This window comes from Psittacula echo (genome assembly GCF_963264785.1).
Source record: "Psittacula echo genome assembly, chromosome: 2".
Classification (NCBI taxonomy): domain Eukaryota; kingdom Metazoa; phylum Chordata; class Aves; order Psittaciformes; family Psittacidae; genus Psittacula; species Psittacula echo.
This window is the reverse complement of record NC_137737.1, coordinates 60,485,405-60,511,824: the sequence shown is the minus strand read 5'-3', so window position 1 is coordinate 60,511,824 and position 26,420 is coordinate 60,485,405. Positions and strand designations below refer to the sequence as shown.

The window sequence follows — 26,420 nt, the reverse complement described above, 5'->3', positions numbered from 1 at the left end:
GGCCGCAGTGGATGCAGATGTAGGGCACCCAGTTGCTGTGGCTGCACTGGTGAATGATGAGGTTGATCTCAAGCAGGAAGGTTTTCCTGCACACCGAGCAGGAGTAGGTCTTCTCCCGGGTGGAATTCCGCTGGCCCACACAGGAGCCCTCCATGGGCTCTCCCACTGTGGTGGCTGTGCAGCTGGGATCTGCCTGGGCCACTGCTCCACAGTCATCCAGCATTGCCCCCTTCCCTGGGTCTGCAGGAAGCTCAGCCTCCAAGTTTTGGCCACTGCACTCCACATCCTTCATGTCCTCCTCCTCCAGACCGATTGAGGGTGTTTCAGTCACTGCCAGCTCCTCCGCAGCGACATCCTCCTGTGGTACCTCTGTTGGGATCTCCATCTTAGCATCTGCTGGAAAATATTCAGAGCCCAGACATCACCCTTATGTAGATTTGAGGCCAAGACATCAAAAGCAAAGGGCTTTCCTCCCACCCCACCCTCCACAGCCAGCACAAATCTCAACCCTGCTCCCCTCTTCCACCTCAGCATCTTCCCACCCAGACTCCATAAAGACGGAGCACAGCTACAGCTCCTTCCCCCGCACACCCCAGGAACAGTGTGAGATGACACATGTCACCAAGGTAGAATGGGGGAAGTCCAACAAAACCACCAGGGTTTGTCCTCTGAGGCAAATCCACTGGGTTGGCTGGTTGACACCAAGCCATGCCTTGGCCTCTACGATTTCAAGGCTGGCAGCACGAGTTGCTGCCTGAGCCCTTTTGCGGCCCCTCTGAATCATGTAAAATCCTGCCCCCAAAAGCCCCAGGCCAAGAGCGAGCCCTGTGGGAAGCTCCTCCTGCTCTCAGTGTGTGCCAGCGCTGCTCAAGGAGGGATGAAGGACTCCCCATACCTGCTGCAGGGAGAGGCGACAGAGACTCGTTCAGATTCCCAGCTTCCAGGCAGCACATGGAGACAGGGCAGGAAGGGGACAGCACTGGCTGGATGAGGGCTGCTGGGACAGCAGCGGCTTCGTGAGGGACGTGCACTGTGAAGGCAAGAGAAGCAGTGAAGACACTGGGTGAGACGGGAGAGCCGGGCAGGGACACAGGGTCCCTGGTGCCAGCGGGGGTTGCAGCTACTCACGTGCGCTGCACTCACCTGAGACCACGGGAGTACTGCTATCTTCTGGGTTCCCATAGGTCCCCTCACAAGACTCTGTTTTTATCTCCAGCACAGCACCGTCACTTGTGCAGCTCAGGCTGTCTGGCTCTGGGGACGATAAGGGCACTCAGCATCAGGAGCAGCCAGCAGGGAGGACAAACAGGGGTCCCCCCTCCGAGGCCCACAAAGCACAAGGATCTCTGCAGCACACAGCAACTGCTGGGTCAGAAGGGTCCAGACCCAAGGTAAAAAGGACATGTTGCTACTGGAGCAAGTTCAAAGGAGGGTACAAAGATGCTCGGAGGGCTGGAGCAGCTATCCTATGGAGACAGGCTGAGAGAGCTGGGCTTGTTCAGCCTGGCAGAAGAGAAGGCTCTGGGGAGACGTAGACCTTAGAGCAGCTTCCAGCGCCTAAAGGGGCCAATAAGAAAGCTGGAGAGGGGCTTTTGACAAGGGCAGGAAGGGACAGGATAAGGGGGAATGGCTTTAAACTGACAGAGGGGAGATTGAAATGAGATCTGAGGAAGAAGTTCTTCCCTGTGAGGGTGCTGAGGCCCTGGCACAGGGTGCCCAGAGAAGCTGTGGCTGCCCCATCCCTGGCAGTGTTCAAGGCCAGATTGGAAGGGGCTTGGAGCAACCTGATCTAGTGGAAGGTGTCCCTGTCCATGGCAGAGGGGTGGAACTGGATGAGGTCGCCAGGGCTGAAGGCAGCAACCACAATCACCCTGGTAAGCAGCCAGGAGCCTGGCACAGAGAAAACCCAGCGTCACACACCTGCAGCTTGCTCCAGGGACACATCAGTTCCCTCCAGGCCTCCTGTCACCGCTGGCATGTGGAGCTCCTCTTCGCTTTCAATCCGAACTAAGAATTCAGGCTTGGACACGGTACAGTCTGCTCAAGAGCAAGACAGACATCAGAGCAACATCCACAGTCAACACAAAGTCAGTTCCAACCCAGAAAAGCTTCATCTCCAACTGGGGTGGCATCACTGCCAGCACACAGTGACTTATAGATGCAGACAGCACTTCCAAGGGAGGATATCAAAAATTAAGTGAGCTAAGAGGGGTGTCACAGAATCATAGTATCAGTTACGATGGAAAAGACCCCTAAGATCAAGTCTAACAGGACTTTTTGGAAAGCTCATTTCCAGCTGTGAGGGCCATGCATTGAGAAATCCAGCCAGAAGCACCCCAAAGGCTGCCCCAGATTTGCTCCCCTGCCTGGTTCTGTCTCTGCAGCAAGGGAGCCTGACCAGCCCCACTACACATTCCAGGAGGGACAGACACATCTACCACACTGACAGGAAACCACATGAGGATCTAGACAAAACATGGGAGAGGGAATCTCTGTGATGGCAACTGAAGGACATCAGTGAACCTGTTCTCTACGAGGAGAAGACACAGAGCACTTACTATCCCCCTCCTGAGTGCTGCCAGAGGGGACAGGGAATTGAGAGGATCGTTTGAGGGGCTGGAGATCCCAGTGAAACACAAAGAGATAGGAAAGTAACCCCAAATGAGGGCCCTGCAGGCAGTGGCAGTGGCTGCCAAGCCAGCACAAATGGAGCCTACACAGGGACACCAGCATCTCGTAGTTGTCTTCCATCACAGTCCTGTACAGCTCCCTCTGCCCATCATCCAGGCTTGCCCACTCTGCCCCGCTGAAGTGCACCATGATGTCCTCGAACATCACTGGAACCTGGAAGCACAGGGCTGGGCTGTAGAAGGGAGGAAGGTCCCCCCTCCCGGCCAGCTCCCAGCCCCTCAGAACTGTACCCCAGCCCTTCAACAGCCCCCAGAGTAGCTCCCCACAAGCCTCCCAGAGTCACAAGGCCCATCCCAAAGAACTGCCAGCCCCCCAGCAACCCCACTGGATTCACCCAGACTCCTAAAAGCCACCGCAGCAGCCCCACAACGGCCTCATAATCAACCCCCAGGCTCATTCTCATCCCAGTCATGCTCACAGCAGCCCCTAAGTGGCCACACAGGCTCATCCCCAGCTTCCCTCACCCCTCAACAGCACATCAAGTGGCCACACAGGCTCACCCTCAGCTCCCATGACCTCCCAGCAGCCTCCTGAGTGGCCACACAGACTCTTCCCTAGCCCACACCACCCAACAGCACCCCAAGCGGCCTCATGGCTCATTACCAGCCCCACAAGCCACTGCTCAGCCCCACAACGACCCCACGAGTGACCCCCCTAGGCCACTTCCAGCCCCCCAAAGTCCCCTACATGCCTCCATGGCTCGTTGCCAGCCCCCAGACTTCCCTTAAGCCCCCACCGGCTCCACAGTCGCGTTCCACCCCCCCCAAGCCGGTTTCCCCCGCGCCCCGGGCCGGTCTGTACGATGGACAGCAGCAGTGCCCAGCGGGGCCCATCGCGCAGCATCGCCTCGGTCCGCTCCAGCCGCTGCTCCAGCGCCTCGAGCGCGGCGCGCACGTCCGCCATGACCCCACCGCGGCGCCGGGGACGATTAGCACCGGGTCCCCCGCGGTGCCGACCCCGGCCCGCCCTCCCACCTCCAGGTAGAGCACCGCCCCTTGCCCACCGCGCAGCGTCTCCTGCCGGCCGGGCGCCACCGCCCACTGTCTCCCCCTCAGTGCCCCACGGGACGGGACGGGACGGGACTGGGGGGAAGGGGGTGTCCCGGTGCCACGTTGTTCCCCGGGACCGCCGCCGCTGTGTGGAAACGGCGGAGGAGGGTTTTAGCCCAGCTGTGCGCCTCCCCGCTTCAAATCAACCGCTTCTCGGTGACTGACAGCTGCCAATCACTGCAGCCGTGCGCTCAGCCTCCGCCCGGCGGGGGGGCGCTGTGGCGAGCGGCGGCGGCGCGGTGCTCCCTGGCGGTACGGTAAACCGGCGGCGCCTGGCGCGGCTCAAGGAGGTGGTTCCGGCTGCGGCGGGTTAGGTGCGGAGCGGCGGCAGTGGCGGGAGGGGTTCTAGGTTCGGCGCGTCGGATGCGGGGAGGGTCTGGTCCTGGCGAGCCGGGGCTCCGTGTAGAAAGACGGGAAAGCCAGGTGTGGTGCCCCGTAGTCCTGGTCCTAACGCGGCTCCTCCTGCTCCCTCAGCAGCGCGCAGCCCCGGAGGACTCCTGTGGGCGGCGGGAGCCGCGCTGCAGCCCCGCGAGGCGCTGGTTCCGCCGCTTGTCTGCCGGCGGAGGGCGGGAATGGAATCCCCGCACCCGGCGAGCTGCGGCTTCCCCGCGGAGCCGCCGGCGGCGGTGGGTGGGTGTCTGACGCTCGGTGGCAGCCGCATTTCGCTGAAGACGGTGGCGGGGGCGGTGCAGACGGTGGAGCGGAGCGTGGACGCTCACGGTTCGCGCTTGCTGAACTTGGAGAGCCGTGTGGCCGCCACCGAGAAGAACCACTTGGAACGCGAGAAAACGGTGATGGATTTTGGGAACCAGCTGGAGAGCAAGTGCGCGGCGCTAGGCACCCTCATCCAGGAGTATGGGCAGCTCCAGCGGCGCCTGGGGAGCATGGAGAACCTCCTGAAGAGTGGGAACTTACGGATCCTGCGGCTGGCCCCGGCGTCAAGGTCACCATGGTATGAGTGACGGGTGCTTGGGAGGGACACATGTGGGGCTTCACTGGGCTCCATCACACTTTAACTCTGCCTGCCACTATCTCTCTCATGTCCTGAAGCATCAAGCAGGCAGTGTTTGCTCATAGATGTGTTTAGATTCTGCAGTATTATGCCACCAAAAACCGTGTTGTCATGTTTTTAACATAAATAGTGGGCTCTTCCTCCCCACTGAGGTCTGTAAAGTGCCTGTGGGATGGGCTTGGGCTCCGCACAGGTGGAGATGTGGATATTGTGGCATTCGGAGTTTGAATATTGTGGGATTTGCAGGTTGAATCATAGAATCACAGAAAAGTTGGAAAAGACCTTCCAACTGTTACCCCAGAACTGCCAAGACCACCACCAAACCATGTCACTAAGGGCCTCATCTAGGTGGTTTTGAACACTTCTGGGACAGTGATTCCGTACCTTGGGAAGCCTGCTGTGAAATTTGCAGGTCAAATGCCTTGCACCAGCTACTAAGAAGGAGAAAAACTGACTGCTGCTGCTGAACCCAGGATGAACTCACAGTCTTTAAAAGTGATCATTGTTCTCTGTGAGGTGCCCCAGGGTAGGGATTTTTTATTTCTTTCTTGATGCCTGGTGGTGGCATAGGATTCAGGTAGAGAATTCCTCTGAAGGATTTCTCCAGGCCTGGTGGTGAGTGCATTCCCTTTGTGATTGTAAGCCCCGTCAGTGGTGTTCCAAAGCGAGACCATGTGCTTTTCTGCTCAAGAGTGTGCAAACCTGCAGGAGCAGCAGAGGGAGCTGCACATAAACGAGCTGAGAGGGAATAATGAGCTTCAAATCTGTCTAGGTAAGTGTCTCCGTTTTGGTCAGTTCCTGGCGCTTCCAACTGGGTCTGTTCTGGGGACTACTTCCCCAGTGGGCTTGTAGAAACATGGAGAAGTCGGTGAGTGCCTGTTGTGGTGGGCACATATGTCACATCCAGTCCCACCATCTCTGGGTGTGGGCATTGGTTGTGGTCAGCTCAGTGTCCCAGCCCGCTGCAGAAACGTCTGACTCCAGGTGGACAATGCAGAGGGTTCTCATCCTACCATGTGGTGTGTTGTGGCCAGTGGATCCAGTTCTGGGAGCGCAGCTGAGTGTGTTCCTCCCTGAGGACACTGTTAATCTCTCTGTTCCTCAACAGACTATGCAATCTCCAAACATGACCTCCTGTCCCAGCTCCAGAGAGAGGAAGCATCTTGCAATGGGGATGAGGCAGCTTCTAAAGAGGTTTCAGCAGAGCCAAGTGCAGGCAAGAGATGAATTACAGTTTTTTGTCTCCTGTGTAATGTTTCCATCGTGGTGTCACTAGAGGATGTTGAGAGCTGATAGTCCCTATTTGCTGCAGAGGAAACTTCTTAGATCTCATGAGGAACAGGTTTGGGGGTAGTAACGATATTAGGAAAAACCAGAGTCATAGAATGGTTTGGGTTGGAAGGGACCTCAAAGATCATCTAGTTCCAGCCCCCTGCCACAGGCAGAGAGTTTGAGTAATGGCTTTGATCTTGTTAGCAGAGGCTCTGGTGAAGACATGGAGGACACTGGTGAAGAAATGTTTCCTAATATCCTGTCTAAACCTCCCCTAGGAGTAGCTTGAGGCCATTACCTCTTGTGCTATCACTTGTTACCTGGGAGAAGAGACCAGCCACCTCCTCTCTACAACCTCCTTTCAACTTCCTCAGTTGTAGAGAGTGACAAGGTCCCCCCTGAGCCTCCTCCAGTCAGAATACAGAGAGACGCTAGGAATGAAGCTGAGAACAATTCTCAAGGTCTTCTCCAAAGACATTGTTGTGCCAAAGTACACGGGGAACTGAGCTATGTTCTGCACATTCTCTCTTGAAAGGAGTGCAGTAGTCAGGGATGCTGTCCAGAGCAGAGAAGCTAGGTGGAAAGCTTCCATATGAGGAGAGATGGAACACAGTGGGATTCCTTAGCCTGAGGAAGGCGTGGCAGGGAGTGGGATACAATGGGGGTCAGTGCCTGGGTGAGCGGTGCGCTGCATGAGCCAAAGGAACAAACCTTTGTGCTTCCTAACTGTCAGAGATCCAGGGAGCAGGTGCTTGCAGAGCAAACTGCTGTTACCGTATGCGTGCAAGCTGTAGGACATGCTGCCACAGGGCACAGCAAAGGCTGGAAGCAAAGCCAGCTTGGAAGGGGCCTGGGCAAATGCCTGGATGGAACATCACCTCCAGCTCCCCTCTGGCTGCAGGGAGGCTGACCTTGGCATTTGATAAGGTCATGACTGGTGCAGAGCTCAGCTCTTCCCTGCAGTCCCCCAGCTTCTTAGCACCCTTCTCTCCTGTGGGTCCTGTCTCCTGTCCTCTGGAGCATATCTGTAGCTCTTCTCCTGGAATTTCTTCTGTTTGGTGGCTGCATCCTCAGAGGAGGGAGCTGTGCTCCAGAGTGATGCTTCGATGGTTACATGGAGGGAAGTCACTGGCAAGCTGGGATGTCTCTGCTATTCCAAATAATAATGACTTGACATTTACTTGATTAATAGACCAACCCAGCTCACCAGTCATTTCCTCACGCTCAGTCCTGGTCTCTTTATTCTCCTTGTGCCGCATCAGAAGTGTCAGTGGGACTTGCTCAGGTTTTGATGGTATTTGCCCCGCTGTGACTAACTCATAGATGCTTGTTCTTATCACCCTTGTGCCATGCTGTCACCCCTTTGCTGTCAGGTGCTGCACAGCACTAGTGAACTGGGGAGTGATGTTCTCCAGACAGGAGGCTGAGCCCTGCTTAGATTTTGACCTCACATTGTTGACAGCATTTGAAATGGCTGTGTGTTGGCAGTTTCTGTCCCTGCCTTTGATTGGCTTTCCACCAATGGGTTATATTCACATCCAGGTCAACTCAGATGAAATGTTCATGTAGGAATGAGAGTCAGGCGAAAGTCTGAGACGTGTTTAGCGTGAATAGAAAACCGGAGGCACCTAGTTTGGTGAAGAAAAGCAATGCAGTCTTGGAGAAAACGTACGTGTACTGCCTCAGTGAGGTCTGCAGAGAAGACTTCCTCTCATCCTGAGCAGTAGCAGGCATGTCTCAAGTCAAAACCAGTGTTTCTGTGCCCGCTTTCAAGAAGAGGGGTCAGCAGGCAAGTCACCATTTTCTGGGTGTGGAGGGAAGGTGGATCTTGGAAGAGTGGTGCTCGAAAGAGTGAGAGGGAGCAGAGTGAAGAGTGGGGAGGGAGGCAGATGGGCTGATGATGGAAGCAAAGGTCTGTCCCAGATCCATGAGTTCTTGGCGCTGAGGAGAGGAAGGCATTTGGAGGTGATTTTGGAAGCTGCTGAACTCTGCTATCCTGAAGGCAGCACTTCCTTCTGCCCCCTCCCTCATGGCTGAGGCTTCTCATGCAGCTCAGCCAGCTGAAAGGGAAGTGTTCCTTGTGCTTTTCACTTGTATTCTCTATCGGTCTTTCAGCTGGCTGCTGTTGTGTGAGCACAGCTGCCTTTATGCTTCCTGTGTGAAATAGGCCTGTTTGCTTCCCGGGTGGTGGGAGAAGCAGTGTGGGAGATTTTGGAAGCCTCTTGTGTCTCACAACAGTGAATGTCCCTTTTATTGTTCTTGTCAGTTCCAGCAGATGAGGCACTGACGTTCAAAGTAGAGCAGCTGGACTTGAAGGAGTGCTCCCAAAGCTCCAAGCCTCCTGTGACTTTAACTGGGGAGCCAGAAGAGCTGCTTTCCCAGGGTCCCAGCAAGATGCTGCCCTTTGGTAGTCAGTACAGCTCTCCTGTAGAGCAGGGCAACCAAAGCGTAAGCAGCCTGGTGCCATTCACCCCAGAGGGAGAGGGTCTCAGTGAAAGTAACGCTGTCAACTTCCATGGGCAAAACTGTCCCAGAAAGAGACCTCACTCATGTACAACGTGTGGAAAGGGCTTGTCTGAAGAAGATGCTGACACCTCACCAGGAGAGCCACAGCACAGAGGATAGCAGTGAGCACACTGGAGGCGAGGAGGGCTTCCTCTATCAGCTGTGCCGCCAGACCCATGTGGAAGAAGACAGGACCCATGGGGCCACAGAGAGGTTCAAGCAGAACCAGAATGCCAAAGCCCGCACCAGCGCCCCAGCCATGGACAAGATGTTCAGCAGTCCTAGGTGCCTGAAAAGCGATGATGCCAATGCTATCTGCAAGCCAAATCCGAGTGCCCACCCGAAAGGGAGGCCCTACAAGTGCCGTCAGTGCGAGGCGTGGTTCTCCCAGAAGAAAACCCTTGGCAGCTGCAAGTGTATGCACTCGCGCTGGAGAAGAAAGATCCTTAGGTGCTTGTACTGTGGGAAGAGGTTCACCCGCTCCTTCAGTGTGGTCCAGCATCAGAGGATCCACACAGGTGAGAGGCCATACGCATGCAGTGAGTGCCCAAAACGCTTCACCCAGAAGGAGCACCTCCTCCAGCATGAGAGAATCCACCTGCACAAGAGGGACTCTGTGCCTGGCATGGGGAAGAAACAGCTACAGTGATTCTAGGCTGTGCAGGCTCACACAGCCTTGCAGCCCTTGGAGGGGAGGAGAGGATCTCTGCTGCTCAGTGTTAAAGGCTCTCTGATAATTTATCCCAAAGATCCAAGCAAAGTAGAATTAGGATCTGCTGTGGCAGCAGTGCCCTTTCCTTCATGGTGGTGATGGTATGCCACAGTACCTCATAATCTGCCCAAAACTCAAGAATAAAAGTGTTTTGGGCCTCTCTGAGTTTGAATCAGTTGTTTGAACTCCTTCCAGCAAAGTTGAGCGTTTTGAAGTTCTTCACCTGGACTTGTCCTGGCTGCTCCCCTTGACAAAGTTCTGCTGTTCTGTGGGTGAGTTTGAGTTCTACATTTGCAAAGGACTCCTGATGACTGCGCACATGCACAGGGTGAGACCTCACCGATGGCTTGAATGAGTGCTGCCTTTACCAAGGAGGGGCAACCAGTCTGTTCCCAACTCTCTCTGTGCCTTGGCACAGGCTGAATATTTTTGCTGCTGCTTCTGCTCAGAAAGCTAACTGGAAAACCTAAGTTCAGCTCTGTCTTTACAGCTTGAAAACAGAGTTAGTTTTCTGTAAATTATGATAACCAGGCCACTTGTGCTTGGAGTTCTGATGTGCAGTGGGGTGCAAGGCGCTGGATTTGCCCTGCGGTAGCTGTGGGGACTTTGCTCCAAGTTAAGAAAAAACTCCCAGTACCTGATGTGTTTAGCAAATTGCCCAAATACATAGTGCAGCTTCAGGGGTGGTGTTGCTGCTTGACTCGTTTTGAACCTAGTGCTCTTTTTCTTGACATGAATTGGGCTTTAGAAACCTTTCTGTCGCTTCTGGTCCCAAAGTGTCTGCGAAGGGGGAGGGTACTGGTGGCTGGCTCATCCCCTCAGGCAGAGGTGTTCTTCCAGCTCCAATTGGCTGTTGTGGCAGGTGTTCTATTCTGGAAACTGCTTTGGCCAAGAGAAGTGAGGTCTTTTTCTAGGTTCATTGCTGCTTGCTCTGCCAGCAGAGTGTGACACAATAACTCCTGTGCCCACTTTGGCTCGGCAGCTCAGAGCTCTGAGCTGTTCAAGCTGATTTGATTCTTGCCTAGAGCAGATCAGGGTGAGCCTGTGTGAACTTCTCTGAGCCTGCACTGTGGGAGCTGGCACAGAGCTGTGCCTGCCAGGGTGTCTTCAGCCACTGCAGGTGTTTGCCTGGTGACCAGCTCTGCACCTTTTCTCATCCCTAGTGCTGCTGAGGTCTTTGGTTTCTCAGCTCCTGACGTGTCTGAGTAGGTTTGTCTGTGGTGAGCCCCTCTCTGTGCATATATCCATATATTTTACTCCAGATGAGAAATCTGTAAGGACAGAGGGGTTTGTATGTGCCACTTCCCAGTGTTCGGTGACTGCTTGCTACTCCGAAGCAGTGAACATGAACTGTTTTTTCTCTGCTGTTTGATGTGCTGAAGGGAGAGTCTCTTGGCAGTTGGCAGTACAGGGTGCCTGATACCCAGAGAAGCGCTTTGGGTTTTGTCCAATAAGCACGTGAACTGATTGCTTCTCCAGTGGTTTCCTGCTGTCTCCAGTTAAACTGCTTCTTCATGTTTTACACTTTTGTTACCTGGAATGTGAGCCATCAAGGCAGGGAACTTGTTTTTATCAGTTTGTAAAATGCCAGTTAAATCTGTAGCCATTGATTTTTAATAACAATAAACTTGAGCAGATTCAAGCTGTGAAGTTCAAAATGCTGCTTTTTTGATTGGTGTGGTTTTGTTGTTTGTTTGGGTTCTTCATCATTTTACCTGACCTGGTAAATGGCAGTTTATAGCATTGTACCTTACTGATGGAGAGAGAACAGTCTCCCTTGAACCAGAAAAAAGGAAGGAGAGGGTTTTATTATGTTTTCTTCTTTTAATATTGCAGTTAATAACCTGAGCAGGAGAATTATTTTCCACATGTGTATCCGAGATCCAGACAGGGCCTGAATGGTAAGGGTAACTAAAAATAGGACTTAAATAAGCTCACTGTACAATTCTCATCCTGCAGGCAGATCACATTGATCCTGCTGCCAGCAAAAAGTTTCCAGCAACTTCAGCGTTGCAGTTTGTTATCAGTTGAAAAGCAAGATGGGTTCTGGGATAAAGACACAAAGATGCTGCCACGTAAAGCAGCAGAGGGGTGCTTGTCACCAATTCCCTGGTGGCCATATGTCGTGGTTTAAGCCCAGGCCATAAATCAGAACCACGAAGTCCACTTCCCCCCCACACCTTTCTTCCCTTCGCTTCTGGAGGGACGGGGAGGAGAATCAAAAGAATGCAGCTCCCACGGGTTGAGATAAGAACAGTTTAATAACTAAGGTATAACACAAATCACTACTGCTACCACCAATAATAATAATGATAAAGGAAATAACAAGCAAGAGAATACAACTGCTCACCAACCGGTACCTCACCCCCACCCTGCCGTGATCCAGCCCTTCCCCAAACTCTCAATTCTACCTCCTGGGCATGACGTGCTGTGGTATGGAATACCTCTTTGGCTAGTTTGGGTCAGGTGTCCTGTCCCTGCTTCCTCCCGGCTTCTCCTCCCCCCTGGCAGAGCATGAGACTCACAAAGTCCTTGCTCAGGATAAACATTCTGACCAGTAACTGAAAACATCGGCTTTATCAATATTTTTCCCAGGCCGAAAGTCAAAACCACAGCACTGCACCAGCTACTAAGAAGAAAAAAACCTGACTGCTACTGCTGAACCCAGGACAGTATCCACCCCTTATTCCATACCATTCACGTCATGCTCAGATCCCACATTATCCATATACCCTCAGTCTCATTTCAGTGCACTGTTATCTTAGTGCACGGACCAATCCCTATAAAGCTGCTGAGTCCATTCGGTCCATGATGGTGGGCTCCATCTCTTGTAACAGTCTTTCAGAGCAGGAGAGGCCCATTGCAAAGTCCACCCCTCGATCATGAGTCCATCTCTATGTTGCATCTCTGCCCTGATGGCCTGAAGTGTCACGGGCCCATCAGGCTCAAAATAATCCACCCTCCCCTGCAGCAGTCTCTGCAACTTGTGGTGGGGGACTCCACACAGCTGCCTTCCATCTCCGACGCTTCCAAAGCACTGGAGGGGCCCAGTGGATTAGATACTCGCCCATACTGTCCCACACACCGTGACACTCATGGCTGTCCAGCCTTGGGGAAAACCTCTTGGTCTCCCTGTATTGTCTAAACCCAGACAAGACCCAAACCTGACTCTGCTTAACTCTCGAGATCAGACAAAATGGCCATGGGTAAAACACACTCTGTGTGTGTGCCAACATGGTGATCCCCATCACAATCAGCAGGCAGGTCCCAAGGGTACCCAAAGGCCATTCAAAACCTTCAGAACTCTCAAATGATGCTGCTGTGCTTGCTGGCTCTCTCACCACCAGCTTCTCTTTTTCCGAGTCCAGATCTTCCTCCTCTGCCTTGCTGGAAAGTGCTGTGGGGTCTCCTGCGTCCTCCTGCGGCTCAGGCTCACGGGGCTGGCTGGGCTGCTGCTGGGGGATGCTCTCGGCCGCCGCGGGGCTGGGCTCGGCTGTGGGGCTCGGCTCCTCTACCGCCTCCTCCTCCCGCTGCTCGGCAGCCGCCTCCGTCCCGGCCTCCGGCCCCGCTCCCGCCGCCGCTTGGTCCCCGGAGCCCCTCTCCCGGGCCGCTTCGGCCGCCGCCGGCTCCCGGGGCCGCTCCCCCTCAGCTGCCCTCAGCCTCACGAGGACGGAGGAGAGGATGAGGGCCAGGACGGTGAAGAGCAGCGGGACGGGCAGGTACAAGTCCACGGCCACGTCCATCCCGCCCTGCTGCCGGAGCCCCCCCGTATCGCAAGCCATTACCATAAAATACAATGAAACAAGAACCTTAGCCCAAGGCCCACACTTGATAAACACTAACACAGCAAATACCGGCTCTAAGTAAGCTACAGCATACAGAAACTGTGACATCAAAAAGAAAAACTTTGAGAGCCCATAAATCAGCATTGTGCTTCAGTCATATCTGTTGTTATCTCAGCCCTTCAAACCCCCCGTTGGGCGCCAAAAAAGAACTGTCGTGGTTTAAGCCCAGGCCATAAATCAGAACCACGAAGTCCACTTCCCCCTCCCCACCTTTCTTCCCTCCGCTTCTGGAGGGACGGGGAGGAGAATCAAAAGAATGCAGCTCCCATAGGTTGAGATAAGAACAGTTTAATAACTAAGGTATAACACAAATCACTACTGCTACCACCAATAATAATAATGATAAAGGAAATAACAAGCAAGAGAATACAACCGCTCACCAACCGGTACCTCACCCCCACCCTGCCATGATCCAGCCCTTCCCCAAACTCTCAATTCTACCTCCTGGGCATGACGTGCTGTGGTATGGAATACCTCTTTGGCTAGTTTGGGTCAGGTGTCCTGTCTCTGCTTCCTCCCGGCTTCTCCTCCCCCCTGGCAGAGCATGAGACTCACAAAGTCCTTGCTCAGGATAAACATTCTGACCAGTAACTGAAAACATCGGCTTTATCAATATTTTTCCCAGGCCGAAAGTCAAAACCACAGCACTGCACCAGCTACTAAGAAGAAGAAAAACTGACTGCTGCTGCTGAACCCAGGACACCAGAACATCCTGAGTCTTGGTTAGGATCGCTTCGGCAGCACACAAACAGCTACAAGTGCCTTTTCTGAGCTGTTTCTGTGGCTGACAAAAGGGCAATAACAAGAAGCACCCAAATCCTGCCATGGTGCTATCTCCCCTGTTGCACTATTGCTGTGTATGTTCTGGTGCTGACCTATCACTTCATTATTATTAGGTATTTAAGCTTTAAACATTAGTTAAAGAAAAGGAAGAAGCTGCTGACATCTGATGTTTTCGTGTTCATATCTGAGAGATGTCGTAGGTGCAACTATGAAAGAACTGGCTTTTGGATGGCCATGTGAGCTGGAGGGAGACCCTGAGCTCCCATTGCTCTGAGAGTATTCTTGATTTTTAGCGGCTCTGAGAGGATTCCTGATCCCTTGATAACAGTCTCCTAGTTTTGACTGAGATGTTTCACAGGTTAGCTGCTGCCTGAGCATCCGAAGCACTTGATGTGTGTTGTGTTTCATCGCTTTCTTGATTTGCCTTTGATAATACAGATGAAGCAGCATTTTGCAAGGTGAGTCATAGTTTCCCTGTTCCAGCCCAGCTCCCCTGTATTTCAGAGACAAATATGTGTATTTATAACAAACCTCAGAGCTATCTTGAGATTCATGCTGCTTAAATTGAAAAAAAAAAGAAAACAACCCAACCCTGAATCCAAGAAGAAATGTCAAGTGCCACAGAGACGTGCTGCTTTTCCAAGACCAAGAGGAAAAGACTAAATCTTCCCTTGTGTTCAGGTAGAGTAACACTTATGGGAAAGAGCAGAAGCTAGAGGGGAAGGACAGAGATGACATGGTGATGGGGGGGGAGGGAGTTCTTTGGGAGCATGTGGTCTCCTACACCCACCCCAAGATGCATTGTGGAGTCTCCACATCTTCCATGAACAAGCGCTGAGCTTTTGTCATCCTTGGGAAGCAGTTCTGAGCGTGCAAGTTCTCCATGACTTTCTGTTACTTGGGCTGCTATAGCTTGGGCTAGTGTAGGGCAGCAGCCTCCACTGCAAACCCAGACACCTAGGTTGAGATGTTCTTCACAAAAGAAGGCAAAGTCATGCACAGAAAAACAAGAGGGAGGGAAATAAGCTGACTCAGGACAGACACATCGTAGCAGATTCTCAAGTTCTGGCAAATGCAAACTAGTTTGCTTAAGAGAAGTTCAAGCTTTTGTTCATTCATTTTTCAAGTACTTGCTGTTGTTAGAGCAGCTCCTAACGGGGCTATGGAACTGATGGACAGGGGCAGAGCAGTTGATGTCATCTACCTGGACTTGTGCAAAGTGTTCTACACTGTCCCACACGGCATCCTTGTCTCTAAATTGGAGAGACATCAATTTGACAGATGGACCACTCGGTGGATAAAGAACTGGCTGGATGGCTGCACGCAAAGAGTTGTGGTCAATGGCTCAATATCCGGCTGGAGACCTGTAACGAGCGGCATCCCTCAGGGATCGGTGCTGGGACCGGTCTTGTTCAACATCTTTGTCGCTGACGTGGATAGTGGGATTGAGTGCACCCTCAGCAAGTTTGCCGATGACACCAAGCTGTGTGGTTCGGTTGATACGCCGGAGGGAAGGGATGCCATCCAGAGGGACCTCGACACGCTTGTGAGGTGGGCTGATGCCAACCTTATGAAGTTTAACCATGCCAAGTGCAAGGTCCTACACCTGGGTTGAAGCAATCCCAGGCACGGCTACAGGTTGGGCAGAGAAGAGATTCAGAGTAGCCCTGCAGAGAAGGACTTGGGGGTGTTGGTCGATGAGAAAATGAACATGAGCCAGCTGCAGTTTGCACTCGCAGCCCAGAAAGCCAACCGTATCCTGGGCTGCATCAAGAGGAGCGTGACCAGCAGGTTGAAGGAGGTGATCCTGCCTATCTACTCTGCTCTCGTGAGACCTCACTTGGAGTATTGTGTGCAGTTCTGGTGTCCTCAACATAAAAAAGACATGGAACTGTTGGAACAAGTCCAGAGGAGGACCACGAGGATGATCAGGGGACTGGAGCACCTCCCGTATGAAGACAGGCTGAGAAAGTTGGGGCTGTTCAGCCTGGAGAAGAGAAGGCTGCGTGGAGACTTCATAGCAGCCTTCCAGTATCTGAAGGGGGGCTACAAGGATGCTGGGGAGGGACTCTTCATTAGGGATTGTAGTGACAGGACAAGGGGTAACGGGTTAAAACTTAAACAGGGAAGTTTAGATTGGATATAAGGAAGAAATTCTTTACTGTGAGGGTGGTGAGGCATTTGAATGAGTTTCCTAGGGAAGCTGTGAATGCTCCATCCTTGGCGGTGTTCAAGGCCAGGTTGGATGAGGCCTTGGGTGCCATGGTTTAGTGGGAGGTGTCCCTGCGCATGGCAGGGAGGTTGGAAGTAGATGATCTTAAGGTCCTTTCCAACACTAACCTTTTTATGATTCTAACTCCATGGTTTTTTATTACTTTATGGCTTCAGATTATTGTTTATAAAAGCCTCTCTGTGTGTTTTTGCCATGTGAAAGTAGGAATTCTATGTGTCCCGTGGAACACAGATGTGAGTCAGAGAGGTACACAGGCTCTCATGCATCCAGCTCCTTACATGATGATTAAGTGCAAGGCAAGAAGAATACACCAAAGTACCAAGAAGCTCCACCACCCTCCGGCAGCCGGCCTTTCACCACAGGTCTGTCCCTCACCAATGGCAGCAGAACCATTCCACCATCGATATCACCAACACTGTTCCCCAGTTCCCCTTTGTGGGATGGGCCTGGGACTGGTCCCTCACAGCTATGAGAGGCCAAGACACCATCCACAGCTCTGAGGGCACCCCAGTCCTTCATGGCTCTGAGGGGAGCCTGAGCCCCCATAATTCTGAGAGGGCCCCTAGGATTCAGGGCTCTGAGGGGATCCTGTACCCTCATGACTCTGAATGGGACCCCGAGCCCTCACACTCTGAGGGAGCCCTGCACATTCATGGCTCTTAGAGGATCTTGAATCATTACAGCTCTGACCCCTCCGGTCCTTCACGGCTCCGAGGGGATCCTAAGCCCACATAACTCTGAGTGGACCCTGTTCCCTCATGACTCAGAGGAGAGGCCCAAGCAGCCACAGCTCTGAGGGGACCCTGCATGCTCATGGCTCTGACCTCTCATGGCTTTGAGGGGATCCTGAGCACCCCCCCTCTGAGGGCATGCTGCCCTGAGAGGATCCTGTTCCCTCATGGCTCCAAGGGGACTCTGTTCCATCGCAGCTCCGACGGGACCCTGATCCCTCATGGCCCTGAGGATCCTGTGCTGTCACGGCCTTGAGGGAGACTTATCCCTCATAGCTCTGAGAGGATCTTCAACCCTCACGTCTCTGAGAGGACCCCACAGTTCCGAGGGGATCCCTGATCCTTCATGGCTCACAGAGGATCCCCGATCCCTCTTGGCTCTGAAGGGATCCCAGTCCCTTTCAGCTCGTTGAGGATCCCTGATCCCTCACAGGTCATGGAGAAACCTGGGTCCATCTCGGCTCCGTCAGGGTCCCGATCCCTCCTGGCTCATGGTATATCCCCGGCCCCTGTCGGCTCATGGAGAATCCCGGATCTCTCTCGGCTCCGAAGGGGTCCCCGATCTCCCACGGCTCACGGAGGATCCCGGATCCCTCGCGTCTCGGCGGTGCCTCGCGCCCCACCGAGCCCTCCCGCCGGGGGGCGCCGCAGTGCTCGTGGCGGAGCGGCGGCAGGGGGCGCTGTGGTGCCGGCCGCGGAAGCGGCAGCGGCCGGTGTCGGCGGTGCCGGCGGGGCGGCCATGGCCGGTCCGGAGGCCGAGCGAGCGGAGGCTCAGGCAGTGGCAGCGCGGCTGCTCCGCCTGGAGGCCCGCCTGGCGCGGGCAGAGCGGCAGTTGAGGGCCGCGCTGGCTCTGCGCGGCCGCCTCCAGGCGCTGGAGCGGCGTCTGGAGACCGGCGGCGGTTGCAACGGCGGCTGCGGCGGGGTCCCCCGGATGTCAGCGAGGCGGGGGGCTGCCTGCGGCGGCCGGCGGGCAGCCCGGCCCCGGGCAGGGCAGGGCCCGGTGAGCCTGGAGGACGTGTGGCTGCAGTTCAGCGAGCGGGAGTGGCGGGCGCTGCGTGGCTGGCAGCAGGCCCTGCACCGGGCCGTTATGCGGAGCAACTACCACATGCTGCTCTCCCTCGGTAAGGGCCTGACCCCGACCTCCACCTCGAGCCGGGTGTGTGTGGTGAGGGTCGGAGCTGGCAGTGGGCAGGAAGACAGCCCGTGCCGTGTCCCCGCTGGCCCTGTGCAAGCGGGACCTGTGGCTCCTCCTCAGTTCACCCCTCCTGCAGAGCCGGACGCTCCCAGACGTGATATCCAGGCCCGGTCGGAAGATGGGATCCAGCCGTGTGTTCAGAGCTGCGTGGATGGGGATGGAAGAGATGATCCTGCAGAAAGTGGTGAGTGGCTTTGAGGTGTCTGAGCTGTTGGGACATGGAGTGCCAAAACCTCCCCAGGTGGGCCAGTTCTGGGACATCAGCCTCTCCAAGGCTCTCATTGTGTTGAGTGTGGTCTTCCAAACATAGCTGTTGGGCACCTCATCCCTGTCAGCCTTACCAGGAGGCTACATTGAAGCACTTCTTTGTCCTCTCCTGGTTGCTGTGCTACCATGTCTGCGTTGCCAGAGCAGGATGAAGCTCAGTTCTTGACCACTGTCTGACCACTGGATGTCAAGAGGCCTTTCCATTCCATGTGCATAGACATGCCAGATGTAGTTGGTTTTACACATGCACGAAGTGTTCTTCTAGTTCATCATGTTATGGAGATAACATGTAGAGCAGTAGCCCATCTGCTTTTCCTTATTTCATAGTATTTTTTGGATGCGTGAAATTCATAATTCCCACTAGAGCCTTTTGATGGGCTGGAAGCAGTGTGTGTTTTACTGAGAGTGACTGCAAAGGGATTGACACGACGCTAGCAGAGCCAAAAGAGAAGTAAACCTCGAGAACAAGAATTCAGGTGGCACTGCCGTTTCAGAGGGTGGTGTAGGACGGGTTTTCAGCTGCTGATGGGCACCGCCGCAAGATGGACATTTCACCTGCATGAAGTTTTTGTGGGTTTCTGAGGCTCAGAATATCTGCTGAGGGTTTTGTGGCAAATAACTTGAGGTCTGTTTGAGAGGCCTTTGTCAGCAAGAAGTGATGTGAGGGTTTTGTCTAGATTGCGAGCTAGGACAGAGCTGCTGGGTTGAGAATTGGAATTAATTTTGTGTATGGAATTAAAATAACATTGTTTCCTATTAACAGAAGGTAGCATAATCCATATTAAGCAAGAGGAAGAGTTGGCCTCTGCAGATCAGCAGGAAGGGGAGGCTGGAAAGGCTCCTGAAGAGCCCTGCCCGGGTGAGTAACTGCATACCTCGGAGGGAAAATGAAACACAAGGATTAAATTCCAAGGTTGGGGTTTTTTTCCACCTCTTCTCATGTATTCCAGATGGTTTATGAAAAGCTCACAGGTTTTGAACAGACTTGCCACTGGTCCTGACGGGTAAGGACTAGTATTCTGTCTTGCCCTTCTCACAGCTGTTTTGGAGTTTGCAAAGCACGTGTCTGGTTCCTATCCAAGCAGTGCAGTGAGGAATAGGAAATGCTTTGTTCTCCCTTAATTTCTTCACTTTTCTTACCTCACATTGACAGCTCTGGTTAAATATATCATCACAGTTGGTTACTTTTTGGGGCCAATAGGTTAACTTGGAAAAGGCAAAACTCAGTGCCAGAATGAGGTGTGGGATTGGTGCCATCCAGTGCATGGGTGTCTGCGGTGGGTCAGAGCAGCTGTGGCAGCTCTGCAGCTCTCCAACCCCTGCAGCTTTCTCTCGCAGGGCTGTAGTGCCTCTCCTCCTGCACATCCAGAGGCTTCAGGTTGCCTTTTCCCTCCTCTCCTGTGTTTTTTCTGCATACAGGAGTGAGTGCTTTGGCTTGTGGGGGTGCTGGTGCTGTACAGGGAGCCTGAATAGCTCAGGGACCTGTTTCTTGCCTTCTCACTCAGTGATACCTCTTTGTATTATAGATAAACTATTCTGCTTTGGAGCTTGGCTGTCCTTACCCTTTACAAAGGGCAGCAGCTCTACCTGCTGGGTCCATCATCGTTGTACTTAGCATCCAGCATGTGGCAAACTGGGATTTTTAGACCTTTAAGAAACAGGGATTCTGGGAGCTTGGCTTGTGGGAAAATGAAAATCAAGAGCAGAGCAGGTTCCACCCTTGTGAAATCCTGAGCTTACGCAGTTATGATGTCCTTGTCTTCAATTTTCTCCTTTAGCAGAGCAAGCGTTTTACGAGCCTGAGTCTTCAAATCAGCCCAAGAAAGGCAAAGAGGTGCGTGCCAGGGAGCTGCTGGGTGTGGAGGGTGAAGACCTCCCAGGAGACCCTGATGGTGAGGATTCCCTGGCAAAAACTCCCAGTGAGGGAATTGCACCTCCTGCCAAGTCTTCCCTGAGGCTTTGTCAGAACTTTCCTTGTCTTTGTGCATTCCCAAATAATTTGTGCTTTGCATCTTTGTTCGGTGTTTCTCAACTGTGTACATTCTCCCTCATGAGCAGGATTTCAGACTTATGCAACTGATGTTTTATCATGGATTAAACAAGAAGAGGAGCCACGCTGCCCTGAACAACAAGACTTGGAGAAAGAAGTCTCTGCAGATCCAAGCAAAGGTTAGTAGTGGATTTCAGCTGAGATTTCTGGGACAGTAAAAATCTAATTTAGATAATTTTTTTATACAATATTTGATGTCATGAGCTAGTAATTTAAGATATGAAAGAACTAGAGCAAACCTCAGTCTGCTAGTTAGTATTTGTTCTCAAAAACTGGAGGTTCAGTCAGCTGAAGAGGCTCTGGTGAGACTCCTCCCTGCAGTCCTGCATCCAGCTCTGGGGTCCCCAGCATGCAAAGGAGCTGTTGGTGAGAGTCCAGAGGAGGACACAAAGGTGATCCCAAGGGCTGGAGCACCTCTCCTATGGAGACAGGCTGAGAGTTGGGCTTGTTGAGTGAGGAGAAGGCTCCGGGAGACCTTAGAGCAGCTTCCAGTGCCTAAAGGGCCAACAAGAAAACTGGAGAGGGGCTTTTGACAAGGGCAGGTAGGGACAGGACAAGGGGGAATGGCTTTAAACTGACAGAGGGGAGATTGAGATGAGATGTGAGGAAGAAGTTCTTCCCTGTGAGGGTGGTGAGGCCCTGGCACAGGTTGCCCAGAGAAGCTGTGGCTGCCCCATCCCTAGCAGTGTTCAAGGCCAGGTTGGATGGGGCTTGGAGCAACCTGGTCTAGTGGAAGGCGCCCCTGCCCATGGCAAGGGGTTGGAACTGGATGGTCCTTAAGGTCCTTTCCAACCCAAACTATTCAAGGATTCCCTCTGGCTTAGAAGCTTCTAAAAGTAATACCAATGAACAGGGAGCCCTGAGTTTGCATCAGAAGCAGGAGAGCTGTCCTGCAGCTAAAGATAAGGTGACTTTAATGCACAACAATTTTAGGATGTGCTGTTTGGAGATGTGCATACTGACATTCGTTCATTTGGAGTTGTTGTGCAGAGCGCACTTGGAGTATGGATCATGCCTGATTCCTTCACCTAAGTGACTTAAACATTCATAGGACGTGGTGAAGTCACTATAGAGTAAATCAAGGGGTAAACTCTTGGTGTGCTGGTAGCTACTTTGAAAGTGCCAGTGTGCATGATTTTGCCCCACCAGAAAAGGTCATGCAGAATATCACCCTGGTGTAAGGCTGGATCTGCTCCACCTCACCCTTTCCCATGGGAAGCCTGTTACAACTGCTCCAAGAGCTCACAGGGTGGGCTTCCCAGCCCACTCTGCCTGTGCCAGACCTTCCAGCCTGTGCGTACGCATAACCTGGAGTTACTGGGGTGGGAGGACATGCTTAGGCAACTACTGTAGAGCAGTCGGTGCCTTCTGCATTCACGCTTTAGCTCAGCCTGTGGTAACATGTTTGTGTGCTGCTGTCACGGTACACCACTGGAGAAATAAGGGCTGGAGATGTTTTTGCAGTGCAGGTAAATTCGGATTCAACTGGATGATGCTACTAAGAGGCTTGTGGTCCTTCATGATGCTCAGTGGAGTCTTTCTGTGGTAACTGGCAGATGTTGGAAGAGTCACAGGTCTTAGGGGACAGGAAAATTATGGAGCATTAGAAAGCTGGGCTGAAGAGTGTTGTTGGAAATAAGCTGGAAAATGAAACACTGGAAACAGTCACAGACAGGGGGAATTTGTACATCAGCAGGACAGTTTTGTCCAGTGGCAGAGCAAGAGCTGTGCCATGTGCCTTTTTGGGTTGGATTGTCAGGAGTCATAAATGTTTTCTGAGACAAGCAGGAGAGGCATCTAGGTGAGAGGCAGCTCTCCGTCAGGAAGAGAGACCTCTGCTTCAGTCTAGAGCTGTGTGCCTGTCTGGGGATCACTTGTAATGTGCAAGAGCTTCCTGCACTCAGCTGCTTGAGCTTTCTCCAAGGAGAAAGACCCAGCCAGAGAACATCTCTCTGTAGAAGCCCAGCCTGGGATCCCAGAAAGGGATCCAGCCCCAGGGACACGCTGGAGTGTCTGGAGAGCAGCAGAGAGCACCAACGGGTGGCCATGTCCACTCTGTCAAGGAACTTAGACCTCACATTTCAGATATCTATGTGAGAGGGGGAAGATAAGACATTGCATTAGTGATTTGTTGTGTAGATTTAAACGAAAAAATAATTGGGAAAAAAAATCTTCTGTTTTCCTGAAGATTTTCTTTCAGTGGAACACTGGTACTTGTTCCCCCATAGGTACTGAAACCTCCTGCCTTACTTACTTTGTCTGTTAGTGTGGCCGTAGGCTTGGAGGGACTCTGAAGAGGCTTCCTTAATTAGAATCATAGAATGGTTTGGGTTGGAAAGGACCTTAAGATCATCCAGTTCCAACCCCCTGCCATAGGCAGGGACACCTCCCACCAGACCAGGTTGCTCAAGGCTCTGTCCAATCTGGCCTTGAGCACTGCCAGGGATGGAGCATTTACCACTTCTCTGGGCAACCCATTCCAGTGCCTCAGCACCCTCACAGTAAAGAACTTCTTCCTTACATCTAACCTGAACTTCCCTGTTTTAGTTAAAGACTCTGAAATGTATCTTTTTCAGTGCATGATGAAAACACAAAGAGCGACCCTCCAGCAGATTGCTTTGAAAGCACAGCACATGACTCAGAGGTGCCAGGAAGACCTGGAGAGCAGTTTTCCAAGGATCCAAGCCCCGGAGTGACGTGGGACAGTCAGTGGAATTCAGAAATGATGGAAACAAACTCCGCTGGGAACAGTCTTGGGGATGATGCTCAGCACACTCGAGGATTTGGTGAACATTTGGATTTCTTCAGCACTCAGGAAAACAGCGTCGGAAAGAGACCATGCACATACAACAAATGGGAGAGAAATTCCACCCAGCAGGAACATCTCCAGGCTCCCCAGGGAGCCCGAGAAGGGGATGTGTCTCCAGACCTCACGTGTGAGAGGAGCCTCAACGAAAGGGCATTCCGTGTGCTGCACTCACAGCCATGTGCTGCGGGTGAGAAAAGAGCCGGACAGGGGTCTGCTTCTGCCTCCTATGAGGGGCTGCCCATGGGGCCACAGCTTGCCACCCATCCCGACTGCAGACAGAACCCTGTGGGTGAACCTGGGTTTCATGAGCACCTGGGTGGAGAGGAGCAGCCACCAGCAGAAAGCGAGAACTTCCCTGTTGAAAACCCTTTGGCCAGCCCCTGTTGGGATCACCCACAGGACAAGGCGGAGGCCTGCAGCAGGTGCCAGCAGCACTTGGCACCACGGGGCAGCCCCGCAGGACAGCAGCAGAGCCAAGGCAGGGGCAAGTCCTACATTTGCAGTGACTGTGGGAAAGGCTTCGTGTGCCACTCATGGCTTGTTAGGCACCAGATGACTCACACGGGAGAGAGACCGTACAAGTGCTCCGAGTGTGACAAAAGCTACCGGAGAAAGGATTACCTTCTAAACCACCTGCGCCGGCACTCGGGAGAGGGGCTCTTCCAGTGCTCCCTCTGCAGGAAGAGATTTGTGCTCAGGAGGAGTTTCATGAAGCATCAGGAAAGTCACTTGCAAGAAACACACCTGGCATTGGCCAGTTGGCCCTGCACAGAGATCAGGGGGACTGTAATGCACTCCATATAGAAAATCCAACCCGGCTGGGGGTGGTTTGCAGCACCCTCGGCTGTCACCTTTGCTGGGCAGGGCCATGGCCATGGCGAGATCCCCCTGCTCTGTGCTGGGCCGTGGCAAGAGGAGGCAGCTGTGGAACAGCCATCTTGAGCCCACTCCCAGGCAAAGGGAGAATGTTGGGGAGTTATTTTCCACAGATGGCGTTGAAATGGTGTGTGGAGCCGGTTCACCGCCTTCGCCAGTGCCTGTTGCTGCTGGACATGTGCTGGAGCTGTGCTGGAAGTCTGCGGTGCTCAGAGTTACTGCTAGCTGTGAAACCACACACTGGAGAGAAAGCTCATTGACGCACCGAACATTCTGTAGCACTTCAGGCTGGAGAAAGTCTGCAGTGTTACCCCTAGGCTGCGGAGCGCCTGAAGAGTCCAGGGACTGGGCTGGAAATGAGTTGAAGTTGCTAACACTAATTTTCCATTTGGAACAGTGCCAGGAAAGACCCACTTTTCTGAAATGCTGTGAGAAAGGAGGTGCTGAACCTGTGGGCCTTTGGAAGAAGCCTCTTCAAGAGTGGCAACTGGGACAGAGGGGTGCAGAGCACAAGAAGCAGCTTGTTCCCACAGTTAAATCATGGGGTTCATGGGGCTCCGTGCTGCTGAACCCCAACTGTGAATTCTTGAAGGCTGAGATCCTCACCTGGAATAGGGTTTTGATTTTGCGTAGCCTGAAAGTTGTGTGGCAGTTACTTTCCCTCCTTGTTGCAGGTCTTGTGTGTGTTCAGTTTGCCAAATCCTGTGAAAGCAGACCCCTTAGATGCTTGTTAAACATTCTACTACAGAAAAATGTATTTTTGCTTGTCTTTGGTGCCTCTTAACAGGGCTGTGAGGCTCTGACGTGCCATGGCACTGCAAGGACATGATTTATTCTTTTCCGTGATCCAAGCCTGGATGTACCATCTGTCACCGTGTTGATGGTGTCAGAAGGAAAACGCAGAAGCAGCAGCACTGTCTGGGTTGGGAAGAGCCTGGTTTGGTTCAGGGCTGCATCATTGCCAGACAAACTTTGTTAAACAGCCTTTTTTACGTGCATGTTTCTGCTTCAGTTCTGTGAGGATGGGTTCGCGTCTGCTGGAAATGTCACGGGATTTTAAATTAAAATTGTTAGAGAAATGTCACTGTTTGTTCCACGAGGGAAGGAGGGAGGATGGGCAAGCTTGAAGTCAGAGAAGCTCCGCGGCTGCTGTCCCACGTCACAGCTTTGCTGCAGTGACCAACCCGGGACAAAGGGGAGCAGTCGGTCCCCCCGTCCATTGCTGAGTGAGGCCTCCCCGGCTGTTCCAGCCCCGGGCCGGGAACAGGCAGAGCCAGGCCCGTTCCCCGGGGCACCGCATCCCCCTCGGGCTCTCGGCGCTGATTCGGTCCCGCCCAAGCAGCCGCAGGTCCGCGTTGCTACGACAAGTAAAAGCGGGCTCGTCATCCCCGCCCTGTGAGGACGCGCTTGCCATCCTCCAATCAGCGTCCCGTCTCTTCGTTCGCTGGCCAATGGGAATGAATGTGTCTGCCCGACCTTCCTCGTGGAGGCCGCGCCGCACGTGCCCGCGGTGATTGGTTGTCGTGACGCCGGTTCGCCAATGGGAGGGCGGAGGCGAGGAGTGACAGGCCAATGGCGAGGAAAAGTGGGCTGAGCCGGCCCAGCCCAGGGCTGGCTGCGCGTGGAGGCCGGCGCCGCACCCGATTGGCTGCAGCCCGGACGAGGGGCGTGACGTGCTGCCGCGGAGGAGCTTGCGGCGCGGCGGCGGTCGTGCTGGGGGGGCGAGGGGCTTCGACCCGCGGCCGGGGAAGGGGTAGGGCGAGACGGGGCCGTGAGGGGAGGCGCCCCTCGGCACCAGGGGAGTGCGGCAGCGAGGCGGGAATGGCCGCCTTGGGGAGCCTCTGCGAGGCTTGCGCGTGCTGCGGGGTCCGGGTGGCCTGCAGGGCCCGGGTTTCGCAGCTTGTGGGAAGGCACAGACACTCCCGGGGCACACAGGGGAAGGCAGCAGTGGTGCTAGAGAAGCGAGGGTGCCGTGTCTTCCTCTAGCGTCAGTTTAACAGAGCTCAGGTGTCTGCCCTGGGGGAGTAATGATCTCCTCCTGACCCCCTGGGCGCTGGTGCACAGGAATGGGTGGCGAGCGGGGTCCACAGACAGGGCTTCGGTTTGGCCCAGTGCCCTGGTACAGGGATGCATGATTTCCTTCTGCATCTGATACCAGAATGTGTTGTGGAGCATCCAATCGCTGTTCCCAGAAACACTCCCCCATGTGCTCTGCCAGAGCCCTGTCGTCTTCCTGGTTCTTTTTGCAGGTGCATGCTTTGATGATTTCTATTCTCTCCCTTTTCTAGCAGTGCCTCTGTGTGGTTTTCTCCTCTTTTCGATGTGCCTCTCCAAGGATCTCCTGTCCAACCAACATCCCCAAGATTGCCTCCTGCAGCCCATGCAATGGG

The 26,420-nt window shown here is 53.6% G+C and overlaps 1 protein-coding gene across 1 annotated transcript; it reads left to right on the top strand.

Moving 5' to 3' along the window:
- Window positions 1-3,592: 3,592 nt before the first annotated feature.
- Window positions 3,593-25,349, top strand: LOC308216945 (uncharacterized protein; the record flags this gene model as incomplete). Its single annotated transcript, XM_080609647.1, has 13 exons — window positions 3,593-3,671; window positions 3,924-4,049; window positions 4,215-4,692; window positions 5,548-5,620; window positions 5,861-5,968; window positions 8,501-9,174; window positions 9,437-9,569; window positions 17,267-17,954; window positions 18,105-18,212; window positions 19,059-19,154; window positions 20,074-20,187; window positions 20,351-20,464; window positions 22,922-25,349. 13 exons carry the CDS (start codon window positions 3,593-3,595, stop codon window positions 23,956-23,958), a joined length of 3,828 nt encoding a protein of 1,275 aa, XP_080465773.1. The 3' UTR covers window positions 23,959-25,349.
- Window positions 25,350-26,420: the final 1,071 nt, after the last annotated feature.